The 25,501-nt window shown below is 49.6% G+C and overlaps 2 protein-coding genes across 4 annotated transcripts in view; both read right to left on the bottom strand.

Annotated features, from left to right (window-relative positions):
* Positions 1 to 178: 178 nt before the first annotated feature.
* On the bottom strand, positions 179 to 3,717 carry GLOD5 (glyoxalase domain containing 5; the record flags this gene model as incomplete). 2 transcript variants are annotated; one of them, XM_082323680.1, is made up of 4 exons in its annotated part: positions 179 to 372; positions 584 to 739; positions 1,601 to 1,751; positions 3,597 to 3,717. In XM_082323680.1, the coding sequence occupies 3 exons, from the start codon at positions 1,742 to 1,744 to the stop codon at positions 220 to 222; spliced, it is 453 nt and encodes a 150-aa protein (XP_082179806.1). In that variant the 3' UTR covers positions 179 to 219. The 2 variants fall into 2 exon arrangements, with proteins under 2 accessions (XP_082179806.1, XP_082179805.1); XM_082323679.1 differs by lacking the exon at positions 3,597 to 3,717 and having other exon boundaries at positions 1,601 to 1,765.
* The window catches only part of LOC309595996 (exocyst complex component 1-like), a 34,846-nt gene continuing 12,943 nt past the window's right edge, over positions 3,599 to 25,501 (bottom strand). Inside the window, exons 6-19 of one of the 2 annotated variants that reach the window (XR_014229424.1) lie at positions 23,763 to 23,990; positions 22,096 to 22,228; positions 20,860 to 20,969; positions 19,559 to 19,708; positions 18,840 to 18,933; positions 12,851 to 12,969; positions 12,525 to 12,635; positions 12,098 to 12,168; positions 11,276 to 11,516; positions 10,370 to 10,553; positions 9,106 to 9,305; positions 6,780 to 6,974; positions 6,072 to 6,664; positions 3,599 to 3,679 (exon numbers count right to left, since the gene is read on the bottom strand). Coding sequence is in view for 1 of the 2 variants with exons in the window: in XM_082323678.1 (XP_082179804.1) it covers positions 6,509 to 6,664; positions 6,780 to 6,974; positions 9,106 to 9,305; positions 10,370 to 10,553; positions 11,276 to 11,516; positions 12,098 to 12,168; positions 12,525 to 12,635; positions 12,851 to 12,969; positions 18,840 to 18,933; positions 19,559 to 19,708; positions 20,860 to 20,969; positions 22,096 to 22,228; positions 23,763 to 23,990 (1,992 nt within the window). In the remaining variant the exon portion in view is untranslated. Of the gene's footprint in view, positions 3,680 to 6,016; positions 6,665 to 6,779; positions 6,975 to 9,105; positions 9,306 to 10,369; positions 10,554 to 11,275; positions 11,517 to 12,097; positions 12,169 to 12,524; positions 12,636 to 12,850; positions 12,970 to 18,839; positions 18,934 to 19,558; positions 19,709 to 20,859; positions 20,970 to 22,095; positions 22,229 to 23,762; positions 23,991 to 25,501 lie in introns of those variants that run through there. The other variant, XM_082323678.1, reaches the window with a different exon arrangement.

The following is a 25,501-nucleotide window of genomic DNA, read 5'->3' as shown; positions in this document are numbered from 1 at the left end:
CCATTGGTGGTGATTTATAGAAGCGGGATTCACACCCAGGGGTGAGAGCTGAGCAGGCTGCCTTGGGAAAGCTCTCAAGGTTCATGCAGCTCTACTTTTATGGCTGGGATTTGAGACTTGTCCGAGGTTTGCAAAATAAAAGCTTGAATCTCAAACTGGCCATCAAAAGCCTGGCCTCTGCATCCTTTCTCCTGCTGGGACACAGTGTATGGGTTGTGGTTAGGGTTCCCCTCCGCTGACTGCAGTCACGTCTGTGCTGTACCTGGAAACCTCGATCAGGTTCTCATCGGGGTCTCGGAAGTAGACAGATGTTATCGGACCCATGGCACCAGTTCTGGCCACGGGCCCTTCTTCAATAATCACCCCACAGGCCTGGGAGGAGGCATAAGAGCAGGGGTTTAGTGCTTAAGGTAGTCTTATCAGGGTGTTGTGCACTCTTCCCCCCCATCCTTGAAAACGTGAGCTGTTGTGAGACAATTCTGACATTCCCCAAGACACAGACCCTGAACGTGTCACTTGGGAGGCTGTGGCTTTGTGCCTCTCGGGGTCACACTGCCCTGTGGACACTCTGTGCCTTCCTCACCTTCAGATGATGCACCAGCTGGTCCAGGGGCACCTGCGTGATAAGGCAGATATCTGCGGAGCCAGGGACCGGGCACCGAGCCTTGGGTTCAAACTCCTTCCCAACCTCATGCAGGTTAAACTTCTGGTTGCCAAAGTGTAAAGCTTTGCGATTTCCCTGTCCCCAAAGAAAAGAATCAAAGTGTAATGAGGCTTACAGGGCTGGAAGCCTTCAGCGTCCCCTCACCTGTGTAGTCCTAAAAGTCCTGGGGACCTGGCTGTAGTCCTGCTAACTCTGGGCTCTTGCTGTGGCAACCCAGGACAAGAACTGACTGCTGCAAGGCTCCCGTGACATCCCTCAAGATGTGGACTGACCCAAGAAAGTCCTACAGCCTCATGCAGATACTTCCGAACCATAACGATGTAAGCTTTCAGTTTGGGGCACCCTCCATCCTGCCTGTGCGGCAGCCACACAAGTAATGCCCAGGCTGGCACTGCAGTGGGAGCAAAGATGAGGCAATGGGAAGAGGGTGAGGAAGGAGGTCGTGGCATCGCTTTTCCTTGCAGATTCTCAAGGAGATTTCTGCAGGCTCATATGGCAGCTGAGTCCGGAGACCCCCTGGATATGCAGGACAGTGACCTGCCATCCGTGCCCACAAACTGAGGCTCACTGTAGCCTTGGGAGGTGAGTGCAACTGTTCTGAAAATGTTAACCATCTTTTCCCCTCTTTGCCAATGGAAATATCAAAACAAGAGCCTCTCAGACATCTTTACAGGATGTGTGGGTTTGAGGGTTCTCCTCCTTCAGTCCTAGAAATTGTTTTTCAAGAACCTTTCTTTTTTTGTCACTTTGACTCCTTCTGCAGCATGGTTTGGACTTTCCTCTAACTCAGCTTGACTCTGTTGAAACTCAGAGCTTGATGGCCTGCAGCTTGCTCTGGTCCTACCATCCCCACCCCAGGGAGGTGCCCCAGAGACTTTATCAGAGATCCACAAGGACCAGCCACTGGCCCAGAACTGCAGCCCCGGGTCCCCTTACCTTGAAAGTCACCACCTCCATGCCCAGGACTTTGGAATAAAAGGCCACAGTGTCCTCAATGCTCTTCACAGTCAACACAAGGTGGTCCAGGTGCTGGATGAGGCATGAGGGTGGGCTCATACACTCCTCCTTCGAGGACATCATCTCAGAGCTGGGAACCAGCATGCAAAACCACAGAACATGAAGGTTAGGAGCATCCAGCTACTCAGGGAAATGGTCCAGGCAGCTGTGAACTGAACTGGGAATGGAGATCAAACAGCTTTTCTTTTGGCCTGTGGGTGGCACAAGTACAGAAGCAATAAATTCTCCTTTCTGGAAAGACCTCAGAGCCCCGCTTTGCTCTGGTGGGACCTGAGCATGCCAGAGCCCCTGGCTGGGGCCAGATCTGGAGGACCAGCTGGGTGACCTCACTGAGGGCTGACGTCACCAAGATGCTAAGATCCCAATGCACAAAAACCTGTGTGCACCAAGGACGGACCATGTGCGTGATCCTTCCCTCCAACCCCCCCTGGTGCCCTCCCAACCTCCTTCATGTCCAGGTGTGGACACTCATCCAGGTGGAGCAAAGACAGAGAGTGAAGACAAGCTGTGGGACTGAGCCCAAGGGGCGAATGGCTGAGGACTCTGGCACTGTGACATGGTGGCTTGGCAGGGGAAAATCAGGTTTAGGAAAATTAAGAGTGCTGTAAATATTTCAGTGACCTCCTTGTCACTTTTCTGCTTCACTTCAGTCCCATCTGCACCAGAGAGGATCCCTGATGATCCTGCTCTGATGACTCCAATGACCCTCTGATGATCCCTGAACCCCTGATCATCAACACACATTTAAAGCAAGCTCAGGCTGCTTAACTCGATGGCAGCAGGTCTTCCCGCTCTTCCCCAGAGCCTGGGAGCACCTTTCCGCCAAGCTGTGAAAAGGAAATGGATTTGGCTCTGGTGGCCTGACTGATATCGTTGGGAGGGCGTGAAGTTTTCGTTTCATTTTGGTTTTGGTTGATTTTACCTTCAGAAAACCTGGCTGTGGAAACTAGGAGGGTTGTGACAAGCCCCTCAATGACAAATGGAGTCAAGTTTCCTTCAAATCAGTAACAGCTCACTACTTAGATGCATTTACTTCTCGCTCTTAGAAAGCCCCGAATCCTGACACAAAGGACAATTCACTCTTCTGAGACCCTCAACAGTTTCTCCACTGACGCCCCTGTGCAAGGGAAGCTCGACACTCCTGCTGCCTCTCAGAAAAAGAAAAAACAGGTGGAAAATAAACCCTCTCAACACTAATGCAGCACAAAGTGGCACAAATCCGGAAAACAGCCCACAACATCAACCCCTTTTTGCCTTCAAACTGCTGGACGTCTTCAGCAGGCAGAGGGTGAGGCTGATGCCAGAGGCTCAAGGAGATGCAGCATGAGGGTATGGGGGACTCAACAGCCTGGGTTTACAGTGGTTCTTGGTGTTTTTTCTTACGTTGGGTTCATACCCTTGGGCATTGCCCTTCTGCAGCAGAGTGCATGGGAAACGGCTGGCAAGGAGAGATCTCAAAGCCCTGCTGACAGAGGAGCAAGGTCAGCATAAAATCAGGCACAGTTTCACCAGGGCATCTGCTCACTGCAGTCAGAGGAGCTTGCTTGGAGCAGGACCCCGTTGTCCCCAAGCCCAAGCTGGGACTGCAGCATGGCCTGGGCTGTGCCCGGTGATTGCACCAGTTACGGGGGGAAGCTGTTAACAGAGGCAGCGGAAAGTCACCACTCCTCCTTGCTGCGGATGGCGTTTGGTGTTTCACAACCTCACCTCCGAGCAACCCAGGCTCAGTCCCTCTGCAAACTCCTTTCCACCCAGGAAGTTTTCCCGGGTGCTCCCAGGTTGCAGGGCCCTTGTGTCACAGCCTGCAGCTCCCACCTCCTGCCCAGCAAACCTCGCCCATACAACCCTCTCCTCCCACGTGAGCACCTCAGCAAACAACTGCAAGGAAATCAGGCTGCAAAAATAGGCTGAGTACCTGCGAGAGAGGATGAAGAGCTGGGCAAGCCGGTGCCGGATGGTTCCCTTATGACCGTCCTCTTCCTGCTGCCCGGAGCGGAGCTGTGCGAGCAGCAACGTCACAGCAGAATGGGGGAGGAAAGGCAACGAGATTAGAAACAGGAGCTCTGAGCACGGCTCTCCGCAGAGGTGTACCTTGACCCAAAGGATCTGGAAGTCCAACTACATAGAGTTGCTTGAAAAATCCCGGAAAATGAGTCTGGATATTTCAGCCACATATCTTTCCCTTTGCAAGGGAAAGATGTGTTAATGTGCTATATTAAAGCACACAGCTGAGCTTGGTGCTCAGACGGGAGTGACTTACTGTTAAGAAGAAGCAAGGATATCCCTGGAGAAGAGGACCTGTGGCAAGGAGCTGCAGCAGGCTCCCCACCTCCCCGGCCACGGGCAATGTGCCAGTTCACCTCTTTGCTGCCAAGATTATTTTCTACCATGCAACATGCTGAGGTCTTATTGCCCTGCGAGGCGCTTGCTGTCCCTGGGAGCACTGCAAGCTCCCACTAGTAAAAGATGTATGAGCTGTAGGTGCCATGCTAACAGCCAACGAGTAGCAAGGAGCAATGGAAAAGGAGCCTCAGGGTGATGTTCACAGCTTTGGGCACCTTTTTGGACACCCCTTCCTGCAAACAGATATGTCCAAAGGGGTTCTCTGTGGCCCAAGGCAGAGTTAGAGATTTTCTTTTTCTTCCTCTACAAAATTCAAATCTGTCAAAGATAAAATGGAGTTTCAAAAGGTCTGAAGCTCTCTGGGCAGTTGGCTCCAAAGGATTGAGTAGTTCAGGCTGCGGGAAATCTGCAGGGCAAGAGGTTCAAGGCACAGGACATTCTGTGTTAAAATCGTTCTGCCTAGACCTTCTCCACCCAAGCTGACCATGCTTCACTGTGCACAGCAACACGCCAAATAAAACCAGAATTTCTGATATGTGGAAAGAGCTGAAAATGTTTTTTTGCCTCAGGTCAAGGGAAAGGACACCTGTGGGTTGCGGTGGGAGGGAGCAGTGAAAGTGCCTGTATCCTTTTTGTACAGCCTTTTTGGATTTTTCTCCCCTAATTGTCCAAGCTGGCCCACAGAATTTCCCCCAGAGCTACTTCATGGGTTATCATCTACTGCCAACTAGCAGTGGTGAGGGTGAGTAGGTTAGACAAGCTAATCCCAGGACACGCCACACCACCCTTGTGCCTTCCTTGCCTTGAAGGTCACGGTGGGTGTACTCACACTGGAGAAGGCAGAGCTGAGGTGGAAATCCCACAGCTGGAGCTCAGCGAAAAGCTGATCCTCCCCAGCACAGTGGTGTCCCTTAAGAGTCCTCCAGTGGGGGGACTGCCACCGGTCTCAACACAGAACAACAGAAAAGAAGAGGATGACAATGCTCTGAATGGGGAAGGAGGCTCATAAATCTACCCTTACGGAAAACAGACCACATTTATTTTCAAACCACGGGTGACAGCCCACTCCTGTGGGCTCTGCAGCAGCCTTGTGCCAGCTGGAGTAGGGCAAGCAGGACAGAGAGCCACTCGGCTCGCACTGCAGCCTCGCTTGAAGGAGGCTGTCGACACCTCTTCCCTCTGCCAGCCCCCGATTTTCACAAGACAGGCAGGAGCTGACTGTCTTGGTGATTTCTGCTGTCCTATCCACTCCAGCTCAAGAGGTTCAATAGCTACACAGGGCTGGCAGACAGAGGGACAAGCAGCAGATGGACTTCCCATACCTCATCTTCTAGGGAAAAATCCTAATATATTTTCTTTTCTAAAACTCCCAAAGTTGTTGCCACAGGTGCTAGTAACAAGACCATTGACATGGACACCTGCCAGGGCTTTGAGGGCACTAATTGGCCTTAAGAGCCCTGACCAGCCTCACCTGGGGGTTTCCACCCACATCCATGGGGCCGGAGCATATTTAAGTGCTTCTCAGGGCCTTCACTCTATGTTTGAGTTCTGGTGCAGGAGTGCTGATCTCCAGCCTAGTCTCAGATGTGCCTCTACCTGGCCAGAGACCCTGCTGGTCTGAACTTCAGCTTATAGACTGATATCCTGGTCCTTGACCCTGTGTCATCGCTATGGACTTGATTGTTATTTTGTACTGAGCCAAAGAGTTCAGGATCTTCCGTTTTTTTAGAGAAGAAGGTTATAACGGACAGCATGTTAGCCCCATGATTATCATCGTGAGATACAGAGGCCATATTTCCAACAGCAAAAATATATTAGCGAGTTGTGATGTTGCTTCAGGAGGCTTCATAAGAAAATGGGGTAAGAAGGGGCAACTCCCCGAGAGATGAGTTTGGATCTCTAGAACTGTAGCATTTGCTCCACTCCAGTTTACATGTAAGTAAATCCTTTCTTAGCTAAAAGCAATGGAACTTTTTATATTAATAACTCTGAACTTTCATCTGTCTCTGCTGAAGAGCTGGTAGAGCAATTGTGTGTGTTCTGATACCTGGATATAGAAACTCTGTCTTGTAACCCTCTTGTTTTAGCACAAATTCACGGTGAAAGCTGAGGGTAGATAAAAAGGAGAGAGTTCCTGGAGAGAAGATGACTTTTGCTGTTCAGCTGTGCTGGGAAGTGGCCTGCTGAAGAGGTACAGCACTGGCCCTCACTTTGGTAGAAATTTGAGGTTTGGGAGGGTTTTTTTACTAGCTGCATAGTGGTTTCTTGGAGCAGGGAAGCTGTGGTTTGGGTTTAACTCCCCTTCCCCAAGGGGGATCAAGTCTAAGACTGACAAGTCAGAGGCACTTTGGCATTAAGCTCAGGATGGGACCCCCGTATATCAAACTTCAGCTTGGGAAGGGGTTTGAGTTTAGCTCCTGAAAGGTGTAGCTGCAGACAAGGGTTCCTGAGCTGTTCCCAACAGACATCCAGAGATGGTTGCCTCTACATGTTGGAGAGAGTGATGGAGTTAAAGTAGCTCAGCAAGTCCTCCATGGTGAAGTCCATAGCAATCCCTGACCCTGCGTAACAGCGCTGGATCAGATCCTCAAACTCTTGGTACTGACGTATGAACTCCTGCTCCATAGCGTGCCACACCACCTAGGGAAAAACAGACCGTCAGCTCCCTTCATCAGCCCGGGACAGCCATACATGCTTTGCAGTCCTGAACCCTGCAAAACATCATAGCATCACACCCAGATCACGCTCCAGTTACCGGCAAAAGATTTTCCTCTGGGGAGAGATACTTGTGGATTTTCCTGTAGAGGGTCTCAAGGGCTCTTTTGACTTCCTTGCCAGGGTATTTTTCAATGACCTTCCTCAGCTCTTGCTTGCTGTAGGCCAGCTGAAAGCTGACCTCTTCTTCTTTCACCCCTTGAGCCACACGGGCTTTCACCCCTTCAAAGAAGTGCTGGAAAGGCAAGGAGACATTTGCTGATGAGCTGCCCTAAGGCAGGCTCCTGCATCAAGGCTGAAACCTGACCGCTTTCCTCAGTTCCCTTCCCATGTCTAATTAAGTGGAAATGAAGTATTGGAGATTGTTTATCCTCCAGGAAAGCAGGGCATAGGGAATTTCATCAGTTCTCTTCCCTCCCTGTTCGGCAAGCAGCATCTCTAAGGGCTGCAGCACCATGGAGCAATGGGACTGCTGGGAAAAATCACTCGTGTTCCTTGGTGCTTCATACAGCTCTGCTCGCTACAGAGGGTCGGGAGCCAGAGGTGGGGTTGGGGGATCCCAGAATCTGCAGAAGTGTAAAGCAAAGCTCAAGTTTTCTCAGTTCTTCCAGGATATTGTATGAAAGCAGGAAAGGCTGTGCTGTAGGGAGGAGTTTCAAAAGGAGCACATGTCCCACCCCAAGCATGGCTGTTGCTTGAGAGCCTAGGGCTATGCAAACAGCAAGGGATACAGACCTCAGCTAGCTTTCAGAGAAGTACCAGGAGCGGTGTAGCTCCACAAAAAGCTCAATGCTGACAAATATTTTTTTTCTGCATGAGCTTTTCAGACACAGAATCTGGAAGGGACCTCAGGAGGTCTCTATTTCAACCTCCTGCTCAAAGCAGGTTCAACATTGAATTCAAACGAGGGTACCTGGATCATTTCTCAAGGTAGGTCTTGAAAACCTTCAAGGATAGAGACTGTGCAATCTCTCTGGACAGACTGTTTCAATGCTTTATTATCCTTATAGTCATTTTTTCCTTCTATCCAGCTGGAACCTTCCTTTTAAGATTGTCTGGCTGTTGTCTGTCATCCTGCTGTGCACCTGAGTAAACTTCTAGGAAAGGTGGCTACTAGGTACTTCTGAAAGTGTTTCTTCTCCAGGCTGACCAAGTCCAGCTCTTTCAGCCTCTCCTCACCATGTTGGTGGCCCTCCACTGGTCTTGCTCCAGCTTAGCAAAACCTCTTGTCACAGGTTGACGTGACATACATACATCTCTTCCATGATGGTATTGATGGACTTGGTATTCCACGTCTGGTTTAGTGAAGGCTGAAAAAAGCGAACAATCACTTCTTTCAACCTACTGTCTACCCTCTTGTTTTTACAGCCCAATAATCTGTTTGCTGCCTTGGCTATTTCCACTGCAATTTTGCTGTGGAGAAATACCCTAAATCCTAAAGATTTTCAGAAGAAAAGAGGTTCCTAAATGTATAAGCTGTTTTCAAAAACAGAAATGGGCTCCTGCATTACTCGGGCCCCTTTGCAGCTTCTCTTGATGTAGGGAATTGTGCTCAAACCTGAAGAGCTATGTGGTCTGCTAGACAAGGCCATGTCAGGACTCCAGAAATCCCTGAGCAGAATGCAATCCAAGCACCCTCATTTGTTACTCGCTTTGCTTTGGTGAGACCGATGAAATTATACTTTCCCTCACAGAGGAAGGATTTGAAGCCATTAACACAGCAGGGCTGCAGGTAGCATGAGGCACCAAGGTGAACAGTCAAACCTACAAGATGTTTGACAGCGAAGACTGGAAACAAATTGAAAGTAACAGGCCCTATAAATAATTCAAGCTGACCTCAATCTGTGAGACATTTTAGGCCAGTGAGAAGAGAGAAGGTGCAGAGTGAGGAGGGGTCTCAGGAGCAGCCATCGTCTCTGGGAGGAAGGGGGATGCCTCTTTGAGTTAGCAAAGCCAGATGCTCTTAGCTCAGTTAACAAAGCAGTCACTTGGGAACCGTGAAGCTCTGTTAGACTTATTAGTCCAGGCAGCCGTGCAAAAAGAAACTAGCATCTGCCAGATGCAGTCACGCAACCCGGAGCGGGGGTCTGAGCAGGTCCTCAGGCTGCCGTGCAGAGGCTGAGTTGCAGAGCTGGTCCCAGCATCTGATGCTCCTGAGCCCTGTTTTTGCTGAGGCTGTGCTGCGTGGTGAAACCCAGCAGCAAGTGCTCAGAGAAGGTGTGGGAACCTTGGGGATGTGACAATACACCGGTATAATCCCAGACTGGATTTGGGGAGGGGTGATTTGAACACCAGTTAATTCATGATTTTGGGAAGTGCAGTTGCCCTTTGAGACCCAGGCAAGGGTCAGTTTATCCTGTACTCACATTAAGCTTCTCCAGTGGCTGGCCCAGGTACTTGATGACATATTTCTCCATGTGCTCACTATACCTTTGCTTGGCTTCTCTCTTCTTGCCCTCCAGGCAGTGGATCTTCTTTTGGCACAGGAAGCAGTGAATGTGGTGGAAATTTTCCATCATGACCATATCTGTGTTCACCTTCAGGTTTGCTGAGGCCAGACTATTGACTTAAAAGAAAGGAACAAATCAGGTATGGAGAGAAGACCCTGCAGAGACGTCCAAGGCTGGCCCTGTCCAAATCTGTTTCTGACCTGGGTGCCAGAGCATCACGTCAGCATGGCACCCGCTCAGCCTGCCGAGCAGAGGCATGGCTCATCAGGCTGCCAGCCACTTGCCAGCTGGTCTGGAGAGGGCGAGAGCTTGAGTAGCTCATTGTGCATGCAGAACAGAGGGGGCCCTTCTCGCTCATGGCAGTAAACATGTCATTAAGCTGTCTCATTTGAACCGTCTGACTTCTTCCCGTACCGGAGGGAGTAACTATCCGTAACGCAAATACTGAGCCCTGTTCATTAGCTTGACTCCCTATCTCACCTGCTTTGCTGTAAACACTGTTGGAGCGTGGAAGGGGCTGTGTTCATGGATTTATGAATTCCTGCTATCCAGTGAGTCACCCCAGGCTCGTTTGCAGGTAGGAGCTGCCTCTCTACACCACCTCATGATCTGTGGTTTGGAGGCTTGGAGCTGGTACTTCTGCTGCCCCTCAGGTGCTCTCCAAGCTGGGAAGCAGGGTCCCTCCACTGGCAAACAGCTGTGAGCCCCAGCTGGGACAACACAGGGACCTGCTGAAAGCTACCTGCCTTGCTCTCCCAACCCTTCTCTCCCTACCAATATGCCTTGGTGCTTTGGGGGAGTTGCTCTTTGGCTGCCACTGCTCCCAAGACCTCTGTGCTTGTAAGAAGAAGTCTGATCTGCAGTGAGGAGCTACTCCCTCTGCAGTGGGAAAGGAGAGGTTGACATTTAGATTCAAAGCTAAGCACATGTCTCAGCCCTGTCACAACAGGGACTGTCACGGTGTGGCAGACACCATGCACCTGGCATGCCACGCTCTGAATGTGCCTGATGCTCCCAGGCTCTTGCTCCGCGAAGGCAGCTTCAGCCCCAGGCAGTGCCTAGGAGGCAGGTAGCCTGCAGGTACCCTGCTCTGGTGGCTCAGCTGATTACGAGTAATTCCTGAAGCTGCAGGTATACGCTTGCCTGACTGGTGCATCCAGCTGCCAGCCTTTGTACTCACTGCTGCTGAAGACGCTGCTGGCCAGCCTGAGATGTGCTTTGTCCAGCTCTCCTCTCCGCCGAGCTGTCCTGAACGCCTCCTCCGAGAAGTTCACAAACTCCTCAAAGCGGCTCACGGAGGGCAGGATCCCGCCTTTCATCTTGCTGGGCATCTTTGCCTCCTCAATTTCTTTGCACAAGGTCCCCTGGCAACAACACGCAAGACACAGCACTCAGATCTGATGTGGCCCCAGCCTCATTTTACAGCACACTAAGGCATAAGCAAAGTAACCCACTGTGTGTACTACTTTCTCAATTTACAGTATCTTCTGTGGGAAGATATGTGAGCTCCCTTGTTTGAGGCTGGACATCAAGCTGTGCTAGCTGTTCTCCTGGAGCTGGCGTACCTGGCCTCCCAGGCTATGTGGTGCTTTGCTCAGACACTGTGCTGCAATCTCCCCATGCAGATGCTCGCAGCTCCTAGGGCAGAGGTGTTCACCACTGCCATTTCTTGCACTTCTCAGGCAGGTTTATGAGCAGACTTGCTGCTCCAGGTCTTGGCACAAACATGGTTGATGTCAACATGTGGCTTCCCTTGAGCTCAGTGGACTCAGGGCCATGTTCCTTGGCCAGTTCTGATGGGGTCTTGACCACCCCCCCCCCCCACTCCTCTCCCTGCTGCTTGGTCCTGAAACATGTCCTGCTGTGCCAGCAGAACAGGAGAGCTTGGCTCCAGCCCTCTGACATGCTGCTGTCACTCTCACAGCCTCCCAATGAGGGTCTAGTCCTCCCAAAACCAAAGAGTCAGATCCCTGCCTGATATAAACGAGTCCTGCCTTCAATGAAGATCATGCTAGAAGTTTAGAAGATTCTGGAGGAGGTCAAACATCACTCAGGTCTACTTGGGCTTATTCTTACTGACACTCACAATGCATTTGTTGAAGCTGCTCTTGGCCAGGAGCAGCATGTTGCCCAGGACGGTGTTGAGGAAGGATGAGGGGAGAGCTGAGGAAGACCCCCACATCTCAAAGATGGAGTCGTTCAAGGTAACCAGGACCTGCAAGCAGCCGAATGAGTGGACCTTATTGCAGACATCTAGAAATCCTCTCAGCTCCGGTTCCAGGCAACTGAAGATCTCGCTCAGCAGCCGGGTTGTAGCTTCTTCTAGTCTTAAAAAAACAAAAAGGTAAGCAATTAAAAGGGGAGGGGCACTGGCCCTGTGGCCAGCTGCAGAGGCAAGGACAAAGCTAAAGAAAGAATCAAAGCCTTCTGTATTGCAGTGGAGCCTGTTTATGCTTGGGTCATCCTTCAACTCTTCACTATCTCTGCTTGTGAGAGGATGTTGAAATGTCCTGTTTTACCAGTGAAATGAAAAATTTCAGTGTTTTTATGCTGACATTTTTTATAAGATTTCTGTTCCATGGTATATTTTCGCTTTATGACATTGCTAATAAGGAAATAAACCCAATCAAAACAGCGTTTTCCATGAAACATAAACCTCACTTTCCGATCCACCCCGAAGTAGAGCCACTGCGCTGGGGAGAGGCAGAACCAGGAGGGTTCGGCATGCCCAGCTACGATGCCTCCTGATTTTTTGCTATCCAGGGTGCAAAATTGAGACCACTTGGTTGGCGTCAGGATGGTTGAGTGAAAAAAAAAATCCCTCCCTCCGTTCCTCAGGCAGTTCCTGTAGGACACTCCAGACCATGCCCCTGTCAGAGCAGCCAGCTGTATCTCATTGCCCACGTACTGGCTCCGAGGCTTGGTGCAAGGAGGCTCCTCCGGAGATGCCATGCTCTCTCCTCCCTTAGTGGCAGAGGCCTGAAAGAAAGAATGGGATGGAAATTATCATTTGTCTGCCCTCCCTCAGAGAGGAAAACCTGAGATCTGGGTTTCATTTCTGCTGCCTCATATTGGAGTGCTATGTTTAATGCTTAGAGATCCTGTGATTTTGCTGGAGCTATCGATTAAGTTCAATTCAATTCTCCTCTGTCATCGGGAGGTCTTAAGCTTCCCCACTACTGACACCACTGACAGTTGCTAGAGGACAAGAGCTCAGGACAGCTCAGGTATCTGATAGAGGTAAGCAGCCAGCCCGCTGTGCCTGCTGAGGCTTGTATCGAGCTGGAGGGAGGACTGGCTAATGGGACTGGAGAGGACATAGTCTTCACGCTTACCTCTAGCACCTGCAGGTCTGCAGCCTCCTGGCTTAGCTGGAAGAATTTCTCAATGAACTGCTGCTCCGCGGTGCAAAGGGGTTGCAGCTCTCTCAGCACCTGCTCCAACATCTGCTTAGAAACAATCAGGCATGTTAGAGAACCCTTCTAACCGGAGTAGATGTCCACGTCCACCTGAAGTGACATCTAAGCCAGGTCAGCAGTACAGAACATCTCTGTTTCTGCTCCAGGTACACAGCAGTGGAGAAAGGACCATGAGATGGGTTGCAGCACTGGCACAGCCACTATGGGACACGTGAAGCCTTTAGAAAACCTCAGCTCCTTACCTTGATGACATTGCCTTTCTCCAGCACGTCCTCCTGGCCTTCTCTGATCCCAGGGAGACTCCATCGAGACTGCTGCCTGCTCCCCATCGCCATCGGCTTCTCTAAGCTTTCCTGAAGACCTGCACGGTATGTGGGTAGGAGGTTAGACATCTCCATCCCTCTTGGCCTCTCCAGCTCCTTTGATCATTTTAACAGATTTAAATGTCTCTCTTTATGTCTGATCTTATGCGTGAATTGGCCTTTTCCTGTTGGATTCAGATATACGGGGGATGCAGGTTTTGCTCTCTTTTTTTTTTATCTGCCTTCTTATCTGTTTCTCTCTTTCATTACTCTCTTTTTATTTCACTGTCTGTGATGCTTACCCCTTTGCTATTTAGTGATTAATACTAACCCTTGAGGACTGGGGAGTGAAAAATCCTAGGTGATAAGATCATAAATTGGCAGAAATGCCTGCAAGAGTTTCAGGAAAAATGTTGCTTAGTTTTGATGGTAAATTGCCATAAAACAATATCCAGGCAGGGGGGAGGGTTGGCTTTTTTCAAAAACTAGCCTTTAAAAATCATAAGCGTTCACCTGGAAATTAATATACTTTTCAAACGTTACCAGTTTTTACCACACTGTTTTCATTGGGTGCCTGGCTTAAGTGGAAAAGTTGAAAAATTTCTTTGAAATGTGCATTAAAAAATACTATTATACTCACTGAAAGAAACCAGTGGGAAAAATTCCCTATTATTTTCTAATTAATTCTAAAAATTGGTGTCATTCCACTAACCCCAGAGGTCCCGGGTGAGTCAGGCCAGCTCTCTGTTTCTTATGACATCTGAAAGATCCTTATTCGAGCCGCTACCTGCAGGGCTTTTACCTTTGGAAAGGATTTGTCAGATGTCCTATATGCTGAGCAGGAATGAGAGATGACAGACAGCCCTGCTCGCGACCTCAGCCTTGCTAAAACCATGGAGAAAATTAATAAGCTGCTTCATAATCTTTTTCCCACCCTTATGCAATGAGCGATGATAATTTCACTCGCTGGGAAGTGGCAAAACCAGAAAAAAAAGTATCTCCCCACAGCAACGAGAGAGAATTTCACAAGCCTGTGAATTTTACTGTGGAAAAAGGAATGGGAAAATGAGGAGAAAAGACTTAATTATTGCCTCACTATTAATTATGAACAGCTTGGGGTTTGCCTTCTAAACTCTCCCATAATACTGAAGCAAGGCAATAAATCATCAGGTGGTATATTTAGAAGCAATCGACATAAATAATCCTTTATGAGGGCAGGGAATCAACCCTAAAAATTCACTGCCACAGTAATTAGTAGAAAGAAAGAGGCAGGAACAGTTAGAGCGAGCCTGGGATATTTTAAAGCAGGGATGAGGGATGTTATCAGGCAAGTGTCCTTGCAGCCTGGGCTTTCATCCATGCAGCAGCTCACCCCAAGGAGCAGCTGAGCAGGTGAAACGTCAGGAAAGACCTTGGATGAGGTTTCCGCAGAACTTCATCAAAGCCAAACCTTCCCTGCAAAACAGCCTGAGACCAACCAATTTTGCAGAAAATATTTCAGCAGGAGTCTCCGAAAGTCCCAGGAGCTGGGAGAGGCCGTGCTCGCTTTCGGTGTCCGTTGCTGCCGAGCTCCTTCGGCAGAAGGAGGTGTGCATGCATTTCCAGAGTGCTGCTCACCCTGCTGAGCCAAGAAGAGGTCAACTTCGGCTCCGGAGGGAGGTGATGCTCTCCCTCCTACTTTGTCCCCAGGGTCTCCAGGGGCAGGCGGGTAAATCTCAGTTGGCAGCACCGCAAGCCCCAGGGAAGGTGCCTTTCTGCACCTGGCAGAAGCTTTGTGGATAAAATTTTCTAAAAATGCCCACTAATTGCACTCTGCAATGCTGTGGTGGCTGTCGTTTTAATGTGCTGCTCGCATTAATGATGGGCTGAGAATCCACAGCCAAGCCTGGGGCTTCCTACCTGTCCCAGCCCTCTTCTCAGCCCAGGGAGCAAAGCACGGTGCCAGCACACCCCAGCGCAGGCAAAAGCTCAGCTCATCTCGCCCTGGCCGCGGGAGCAACACCGGCAACAGGCAGATGCCTGTGGGTGATTTATAACAGTGCAGTAATGGGCTTGTAGCCACCAAGGTGTCCTGCTATTGCTGCCGTGGGTTGCACAGACACTGGGTTTTCTCCTGGGATTTTAATTACTCCCATTTTATGGGACTCGCATAGGCATTAAAGACAGACAAAGTACTGAAAGGAAACCACTGGTTTAACATTTACCAAAAGGGGATCAGGCAGACTGGCTGCAACACATGCCCTACACTATCTTTTTAATTTAACAAGTCCGTTTTCATAAAGGGCCTCTTTAATAGCATCTCTGCCCCTGCGATGTCCCCCATTTCAATAGCATTCTGAGCAGACCCAGCTGTGCTCTGGGAAGAGACAAAGTTGGGTGTTTTTATTTTCTATCACCCAGCAGAATTGAAGTCCCTTGCTCAGAGCCCATCAATCACTTTGCAAATAGGAACCAGGGCCTCTTTATCCTATACACAATCTTTGTTATTTCCATCTGTTTAAATAAAAGCAATCGCCCTTCTTTAGGAAACGGCGCTTGATCACATTATCTTATAAACCATGGATCAAGGTTTGCTTCCCAACTGCTAATTCCCCAGGCTTGCTTGCTGCCAGCACATTCATTACCTCTTATCAGGAATTCCTTCCTATTTTTAAGTGAGAAAGAGCACGTTTCCCCAGGAAAAGCTGTATCCAGGCATGGAGGAGAGGGGTGTGAGAGGAACATTATCTTTTTTAACTATTTGGTTTCCCCAGTGTGGCAGGTGAGGCAAACCGTACGCCCCTCTCTGCTGGGCTGAGCACAGGAGCCGCGTGGTGAGCCGCTGCCCGTATGGGTGAGGCATAAAACAGCTGAAAGTAAATTGGCCCTGAGTAGAATATCTCATTACGATGACTGTTTTATTGGTGTGCGTACCCCTTCTGAGTGGGGTGGGCAGTGCTGGACATCCATAAGGACAAGACCCAGTGCCTGCGGTGTGGCAGCACAGAGATGGCAAAAGCAAGCGAGCCCTGGAGAGCCACACGACCTGGCCGTGTCCTGTCCCAATATGTTATTGCCAGCTCCGACAGCCACCCCAGGGAGAGCTTTCCCCAGGCACTGCATCTCTGATGAGCTGGGAAGGAAGCACGGGAACGGTGCTCTGTTCTGCCCGGGGCCCTCCACCTGGGCCAATACCTCCTCACGAGGTGTCATCGCCAAGCCATCACTGTCTGCTTGAGCGTAGGTGTCCTCCCTGGTGTCCAGATCGCAGCAGCGGGGACTGCCAAAGTGTTCGAAGGGCAGGTATCCCAGATCCAACGAGTGATGCACCAAGTGCTCCAGCACTACTGGGTCCCTGGCACCTCTGAGGAGGGAGGAGGACATTCAGGGTGACAACGTGTGTTGTAACAGCCCCGTGGGAGAAGCGTCTTCCTTTACAGTCCTTATGAAATGCTATCCTTTTTCAGAAAGTCTGTATCTTAGTATTATCCTGGGAGTATTATTACCGCCTCATTTTATTTTCCTGTTATCTGCTTGCTTATAGGCTTTCCTGAGTCCTCCAGCATCAGTGACAGCTTGTAGCACCAAGTACAGCAGGTTAACGGCGTTACGCACAAATAATTTCCTATCACCACTTTTCAGCATGTCACCTTGATTTAATTGCCTGTTACCTTGTTTTTAAATTACAAGGAGGGTAATAATGTCCCATTGACTTTCCCTACACAACTTAACTTTTGACCTTTTTTATCATGTCACTACTTATTTTTTGTTCCTTTTTAACATGTCACGACTTTTCTGCTGGAACTAGCAGAGAGACTTTGATCCCTGTTTTTCTCTCTCTTGTCTCCGTAGTTTGGCAAATTATTCTGGCATGGAAAAAGAGGTTTCTGGTGATTATAAAAATATTTCCTGGAGGTGTTCACTTTTTCCTTTTCTAGCAAAATTTCAGAAAGGAACATTTTAATTAAGGATTGGTATCTGAGCTTCTACTGTCTCCTTCTTCCTTCAAAGGGGATAAATATTTCAAAATAAGTCATGGGGAGAAAAAGCCCAAGTTTTTCTTTTTTCCCTCCTCTTCTTTCCAGTGGCAAAAGACTATTTAGGTGAATTTTTCCTTCTTTCTTTTCAGGACTTGTGTGCTCTGTTGCGGGTACCTGTACCAGCACTGACCAGCCTGGTTTGGTCCTGTGGACTTGAGGTCTCCTGTGTTCCTGGTATGTGTGGCTGAGTGTCTTTCCCAGGGGAACTGGCACTGGGCAGGGAGGAGCTGGAAGGGGTGGTGGGTATGTCGAGATGCCGCTGTGATGCACACCCAAAAACGGGAGCTGAGAAGCACTCCTGTGTCCCCCTCTTCGGACACAACCACCGGCATCTGGGCGTTGCATTCTGCTGCTGTTGGCCCACCCTGGACTGGGACTGACTGGGGCAGTACTGGGAGTGCAACAAGGGGGTGAGCAGACCCAGTGCTCAGGTCCACTCGTGCTTCTTGGCGCGGTGCCCCTTCGGCTCTGCGAGGTGGGAGCTGGCGCAGCTGCCGTGGTGCGGAACAAGGCAATGCCGAGTGCTCCCACCCCGAGGGATGCGGGGCCAGTCCGCAGCCACAAAACTTGGGATGCGGAGGAAGCTGCTTCTGTTACCCCAGCGTGGGAAAAGCTGCCAGCAGCAGCACTGTCCTATTCCCACTCTTGTGCAAGCTGCTGCTAGCACAGACTCTCTGAAGAACCCGGTGAGTCTCAAGCTGGGAGATAGTTCCAGGGAGGAGATTAAAGCAAAACACCCAGACATTAGCTCTTCCCTTTATGGCCAATTCTGAAACCAAAGGAAAGGGCCCTGGAGGGCTACAGAAGTAGAAATCGTGCAATGGTCTGATCCTGCAGCCTGGTGAGCTTTGGGGTAGCTCCCTCCAGCTGCTCATGGCCCAGGCTCCCTAATTATCCCTTGTACCCCACAAGAATGGCATGGACTTCACCCCAGAAGACAAAGGATGGGCAAATATCAGGGCGCTGTGTCAGCTGGACAGGGGCTATTGGTGTGGTCACTGCTGCGGGGCCAGCACAGCAACTGCAGGGAGGCAGAGCCCTTCGCCAGGATCCTTCAGCCACCAGTCCCGTTTCCCTCCCTAGGCTTCATCCTCTGGCTCCGGGATCTGGACACGAGTGATGAAGTAGGTGCAGAGCTGGAAGAAGCCGAGCTAGCATTCTGATAGACTAAACACACTGTGCAAAGTGGTTTTTGACATTCAAGCAGGGCCAAGCTGGCATGGAACTTTCCATTACAGTGCTTTGTTTTGCTGAAGGAAAATGTGACTTCTGCACAATCAAAAACTTCCAGAGGAGACAGATCAGTTTCTCTTTTTATCTCCTGAAACACCTGACTGGAATATTTTAAGTCAGATGCAGCGATTTCTGCTGAAATGATCACCTTGGGACAGCACAGCCCCACAGTCAGCTCACTATGAAATCATTCTGCTCTCACAAATATTGCTATGAATACACTTGTGTCTTCAGGGACAGGCTTGGTGACATCTCCGCACAGGGAAAAGTGTCTGAGGAGTCTGTGACCCGCTCTGCTTGCGTGAAATATGGACCAGGCATTAGCCAGGCAGTCACACCCCCCCCCTCTTACGGCTCTTCAGGACACGATCTCAGCCACCCAGGCATGGTTTGCGAGTCCTGCGAAGGGAAAGTGCACAAACACTACAGCTCTGAGAAGCAGCTAAACAAAACTGGGTAATAGACGGAGCCAAGGCACACAGAAACACTGCCTGGTGTAAAGCAGAGTCAGCTTTGTCACGTCCTGCCAGCTGCAGACCTGGTCCGTGCAGGAGAAAGTAAATTCACAGCACAAAAATCTGGGGAAGCCACCTGTGATAGAGGATGATTGCCATGTTCCCTACTTGCAAATAAATCACTGCTCAGCAGCACAAAAGTCATATTTGCAAATCACTCACTTCCTTTTCTTCTTCCTAACAAGAAGGTTTTGGCTTGTTCAAAAAAGGCTTTGATTTCCCGGTCATAGAGTCTGCTGAGGTGCTGGGCATAGACCTGGAAAGACAAGACAGACACAGAAATTCCTGGTGTGTCTCATCTCTCTGTGAACGGTGCCCATTTCATGGCTCTTTCTTCATCTGCCCACTTAAATAAAAAGTCAGCAAATGGCAATGGAAACAGACCTATTTGTTTTGGTGTGTAAGACCTTTGGAAAAGCAAAAACCAGCATGAAAAATAGAAACCAAGCCTCAGTGATTTAAAAAGAACTAGCTCAGTTACTTAACAACATCCCTATTAACAGAAAAGGCCAAGGCCTTTAAGATGCCCCTTCCCTAGAACTCTTCAAATAGAGCAGTGTTGAATAAAATACAAGATTAACCACATTCATTTAATGCTTATCACTCTCATTCAGTAGAGAAATGGCCAGATGAAAGCAAAAAGACCAAATTTTACCATTTCAGACCTTTTCCTTCAACACAATGTCTGCCACCAAGTCCTAGACTGCCTTCGGTCAAGGACAGAGGTCCAACATCACGTGGCCCAGTTGGCCAGACACTCTGCTGGAAGCTCGTGGGTGGTATGGGTTTGGTGAAACCAAGGTCTCATCACAAATTAACCACTTTGACTAATCTGTTCCTGGTGGATGGTTTGCAATATTTGTTGAGGATTTCAGCCATACCTTGGGGAGATCACAGAACAGAACTGAGTTGGCGTTCCTCAGCCAGGCCATGAGCGGGGTGTAGGGCACCAGCTCCTCATGGTGGAGTCCATGGCTTGGTGCAGATAGCTTGTCAATGGGCTGACCAAGAGCAGGGACCTGAGCACTACCCTAAAGCAACAGAAAGAGTCAAATAAAACATAGCTTTGAAAAGCTCTGTAAAATAATTTCATAATCACCCTTGAATTTCCAATTCTGAATATGTTTGAGAAGCAAATTTAAAGGGTGAAGCGGAGCATGCACGATCACTTTGAACTCCAGTTTCAATCCCATGTCTTGGGAACAATTCTGAGCCCAGAGGAATGAGCTGGCCCATCGGTGAAACGTGGGATACGCCAGCTAAGCACAGTGGTCAGGAGAAGACACAGGAGAAAAGCTCATTTTGCAGGAGCATGCTGGAAACTGTCCCTCCAAGCACTGGGAGGTGGCTGTGCCTCCCGGGGGGGATGCAATGGAGAGGAAGGATGCTGCACAGTTGATGCAGCCCATCTGCCAGAGCCTGGCAGTGCTGGGACATCGCACTCACAGACCCAAAGTGATGTAGGTGGCATGGGAGCTCGGCAGGTTCAGAGCAGGTCCAGGTAGAGCAGCCGGCTCAGGGATGTGTCCAGTCAAGGTCTGAAAATCTCCGAGGATGGAGATCCCACAGTTCCCTCACTGTTCCCTGCCAGTCACATCCCTTCCCAGAGTCAAGGCTTGAAAATAAATGCTAAAGATTTAAGGGCATAATGCTAAGGATTTGGGAGTAGCTCCTTTTCTCTTCACAAAATGAAATCTGGAAGAGTAACATTTTCCTTTCAGATTTCTCGCCACAGAGATATTTCCACCATATCTTTTAAATTGCAAGACGAGCACTTGAAAATGTTAATCAAAGGATCGAGGGATTGGCTTTTATCCTGGGATTTTATGTTACAAACAGACGAACAACCACCACCGCTCCCAAAGTAACACGAGAAAATCTAAAGCAAAAATCTTTAGGCCTAAGCACTTTTTAACATGAGCAGAGGATTAATGACTGTCACAGGAGGCAACACGATAGCCTGATAGATGCAGAATTGTGCGGGATTTCTTCTGCATGCCTGCAAAACTAACCAGAGGCCTGGGGGGGCAACAGCAGGGTGAAGGCATGTGAGAAGACCTCTTTGAGAAGACACTTTTGGAGAATCCTCTTTCGGTGGCATCCCCTATACCGCTGGTACTATTTTACCAGAATATTCAAATCTCCCAGGATTTTGAGCTGCCACATGAAGAGCAAAGCCCACCTGCAGCTCGAAGATGCTCGTAATGTGACTGATGAAAGAGTTTTCGAAGTTCTGCTTGAGTGTTTCAAACATGATCAGCTGCTCAGCCACAGCCTGCAGTTTCCGGTAACCTTGAGGAAAAAAAGAGAGGGAATCATGGTATGGAGCGGCACGAGCTGTCGTGGCTGGAGACCAACATCGCTCGGCACACTGCAGGTCTTCAAGGAGTAAGTTCTGGGATAAATATTACCACCCAGAAGCCAACAAAGGGAAAAAGATTTGCTGTGGTACCAAGAAAATACAGAGAGGGAGGGAGTTTAAATTTAAAAAAATAATAATTGCAAAACATCCATCAGCGCGACCGTGGTCAAGGACAAACGCCCAGTCTCTTCACAAGGAAAGCATGGGCTTTCATGCCAGGATCAAGTCCCTGTACACCGGCAGGTCTCCAGCAACCCCCACAGTGGATACTGCTACAACGAATGTTCATTTTTCCATGCTCAAGTACAGGCAACGGGGTTGCCCCAAGAGACCACAATTTCTAAACCTGTCTTTCCACCAGTTCCTTTCTGAACTATAAGAGGTGCTGTACACAGACGGCAGGCAATGATGCCTTACGTCCAGTTATTTAGAGGAATTGTATAGATGTTTTCCATAAGTTTGCCTCAGCTTTAACGTAAACCGGACCAGCCGGTGCCTGAGTCCAGAGGGAGGTGCCTGCAGACCTGCCTGCGGTGCGTGGATGCCCCAGCTTGGCCGTTTGCAGCATGGATTGGATTTCTCCAGAAACGGAGCCAATCCTCCCCCAGCTGCTTTTCTCCGCAGATGTTCAGAGGTAATGTTACATTGGCTTTCCCAGCCCTGTTTGACTGTGCTTCTAGGTGAAGCTGCTGAAGACTCTGAAAGCCTCAGTAGTATCTTCAGAAAGAAGAAAGCCGACCTTGCAAGCCTGTTTCCCCAGCTCGCAGCACCAGGCGTGCTGCAGGGTGCTCTGCACCATACACCCCACGTACCCCCAAGTCAGTGCTGCTGCTTAGCTTCCCAAATACACGCCTGCCTTCTATTTCTTTTCTACTTTGCTCCAGGCAGCCTGCAGGGCTGCCCAGCAAGCGTGTGAGCCAATTCCTGGGAAAACCCCCTCCGGCTTCAGCGGTTCAGAGGCTGGGCAGCACAGGATGGCGCTGGGTGTGCAGCACAGCTTGTGGGTGAGCTGGTGGCTCCGCCATTTGCAGGCATAAATCTCTGCTCTCTACTCACCGGGCTGTATCTGGATGTTCATGCAGCCAGATAAAGCCTCTACTGCAGCAATGCAGGCTTTCACTCTGCTGGGGCTGGAAAGATCTGCCCGGCTCAGAGCATCGCAGTGTTCCTTGCTGAGGTTGAGGTGGGTCTAAAAATAAAGCCAGAAGAGAACAGGTACAAGCACAGCCAGCTTCTCATCCCTTCTCATCCCACCCAGAAGGCTGCTGGCTTGAGATAGCCAAGTGCTACCTTCAGCTGGCAGGCTGCATGTGTCCGTCGAGAAGACCATGCTGCTCTATCCCCACCAAAACCAAAGGTCTGCACAGCAACAACTGCAGCGGTCGCCTAGGAAGCCCTGGCAAACCTCGGCATGAGTTTCCAAAGGGCCAGCACCTCTGGGATCACTACTGGCAGCAAAGTGGTGGTGAGGAGAAAGAAAAAGCTAAGGAAATTGCAGCTTGAGTTACTCAGAACTGAAAAGGTCAATGGCATAGAGGTCACCATAAGCAGTGGAAGTGAGGATTAGCTGTGCTATTACAGCATTTATGGTATGTTATGTTTGTAAAGAATTTGCTTTCCCGTATTGCCAGAGGTCTTCAAGAGTCTCTCCACTGGCTGTGCTGTCCCCTGCGCCAGTGTCTTTGTGGCTATGAGGTCCTGCAGAGAAAAGCTCCTTACTCCACAATGGATGCGGAGACAGGCTGATGTGCGCAAAGTCCACGGCTGATGGCAGACATTGACTTAACAGTTAAGTTACCTTCAAGGGTGAAGAAAGAAAGAAAAAACAAAAGCAAAGGAGAGAAAAGGAACAGGGAAACTCCCATCAGTGGGAAGAGAAGCAACAGGGTCCCTGGACAAACAGCCTCTCCAGGTCAATAGGGAGCCCCAGAATGCTTTTCCCACGGTAGATGTACCGTTTGCCTCAGGACCCACTCAAAGTCCCCAGTGGTTTCTCTGCATGTGAGGTTATCGGTGCTGATGGGAGCATGCTTTGACCAGGGGCCGGTGTTGCAGGCTCTGGCTCTAGCTGCTCATTAAGTCCTGTGCTTCCCTATTCCTGGGTAATGATGATTGGCTACTGAAATGACTATCGTCTACTAATGAGAGCTGTTCTTCCCTAGTACAAATATATAAACTGAAAGCTACCAAGTGAAGGGTGAGCTGCCCTCAGTGACAATTGCTTCCCACAAGTAACCCCACAAACCAGACATAGGTATGCCTGGAATTTGAAGGCACAAGGCTGAGAAGATCTCAGTGCTTTGGGTGCAAGGGTAAAAGCACTGCCCCAGCAGCCTCTGAGCATGTAAGGTCCCAAAGCCGATCGTGAAAGGCAGACCACAGCATCCCAAGTGAAAGGCTGCAGAGCTGTGTTTGGAAGGTCCTTGGCATTACATCATTTGAGGCTCATCTTGCCCATGAAAAGGACTTTCAGGGACCCCTCTTACAGCCCTGGACCTCAGTGAGGGTACTGAACATCATGTCTGCTGCTGCTCTACCTGTAGTCCATCCCATCTGTGTGGCCATCCTTATATTATCAAGACAACAAAGTCCCTCATTACTAGGCCAGACAAGCTCTGTAGCCTTTGCAGACAAATAGTTTTCAGAGTGTTTGAAGTTCACTGAAACTTTTTTTCTAATAGATTCAACAGGCTGAAGATTTATGTCTTTGCAAATCCACGTACCGTGAGGAAGAGGATCTCATCCATCAGCTTTGTCTTGTTGGAAACAATGCGATGTAGCAAGGAGTTTTCCCGGTGGATGTGGTCCATCTGCTGCTTCACGCTTCCCAGTAACTCATCGTAGATCTGCAAGGTCTCTTCCACTCTGGCCACCTCTGCCAGGGCCTCATCAATGGAGCTCATCAGCTGTGTCACCTGCTTCTCAGAAGAGATAATGGCTCTAAGGTTGGCCTGTGAAATGGAGAAACAGAAGGCTTCAGCACTGTAGCAGCGACTGATTACCACCATGAGTCAAATATCCTGATCATCACCCTCCCAAGTCAAAGCAGAGACCCTGTCATTATAACGTGCAAGGTGCTGTTATAATTGCAGCTGTCCTGCATCACTACCTGCACAAAGTCACTGTCTTATCTTTGCACTTGGCTAAACTCTATATCAGCAACCATCTGCAAGCCCCAAGTGCCAGGGCAGAACAAAACCCTTCCCTGAGCAAGATGTACGCTCAGAGGACTTTCATCTGTCCCAACAGAGAGGTTACTGCGGAGTCGCTGGGCATATCTGACCATGAGCAGAACAGAGTTTCTGTAGGTTTGGAGAGGGTACCAAGCCCTGCTGTCTTCTGCTCCCCACTTTTCCCTCTGTGTGCTAGGCAAGTCCCAAGTGGACACTGCATGGAGTCTCCAATCCTCAATCCCCACAACTGGTGAAGTCCCCTGAGGACCTGGCTGTCCGTCCCACAATATTTGTAAGGAAACGTGCCAGCTTCGAGACACTGGCCATCTCTGTCTGGATCTCACACATTTGTGCAGACCATGGCCATGCCAAGCGCCTGTCACAGCACATGTAGCACAGCTCTGGGCATCGCCACTGCTGCCAGGGCGTTACCCAGCTGAGCTGCTCTGGCAGTGGTATTAATAAACAGTTAAATCATGCATGAGACGTGCACATATATATGTCTCTAATATGGAAACTGAAGGCACAATTTGCCTAGGGAGGTCTCAGGCATTTGTTTTGACGGGTGGTAGAGATATAATGGCATATTAATTGCTGCTGACAAGCTCAGTTAGAGATTAACTGCTTCCAAATGTTCATTTTATCATTTTCAGGGCCTACATACCGTGTGGGATATCAAAGAAAACAATCGATAGACCTAGGCCTGGAAGACGTGAGGCTTCCAGACTGCTATTTTTCTCTCCATTAATAAAGCTTTTAAAGAAGTTTGTCTTTTCTGATATTTCAATTATCTGGTGCCTTTTTCATTAAATGAAGAAGAACAACAGAAGTACCTGCACCCCGCAGCACGCCCTGCGCTCAGCTCGCCAGCGGGAAACGACAGGAGGAAGGGAAGCAAAGTCTTGTCAACCCAAGTCAGGTTACTGTGACTCGGACCTACCCCGTGCTCCGAATTGGGAATGCGTCTGAAAGCGCAGTAGATGCTGGGCGTCTACAATCCCTGCGATAAGGACTTGCTCTTCTTCAAGCTCCACCTGCATTGCTATTGGGGTAAAGATGAGCTGGCAGCTCCGGCTCTGGAGGTGGTACATGCAGGACAAGATGCTGGAGCAGCACGGAGGCGCTCCCGAAATGTGTGAGAGCCACTCTGCAGCACACACCTCGACTGGGCGGCTTTGGTCTCACTGGCAAAGCACGGATTACACTCTCCTGTGACAAACGTAGTGCCCTTTTGGGAAAGAGTGGGAGAAAGGACTGTGGGGAATGGCTTCAGATGCAGGCAGATTCAC

The sequence above is a fragment of the Platalea leucorodia genome (genome assembly GCF_965183815.1).
Source record: "Platalea leucorodia genome assembly, chromosome: 10".
Taxonomy (NCBI): Eukaryota; Metazoa; Chordata; class Aves; order Pelecaniformes; family Threskiornithidae; genus Platalea; species Platalea leucorodia.
The sequence above is the reverse complement of the archived record's forward strand: the minus strand, read 5'-3'. Positions and strand labels throughout refer to the sequence as shown.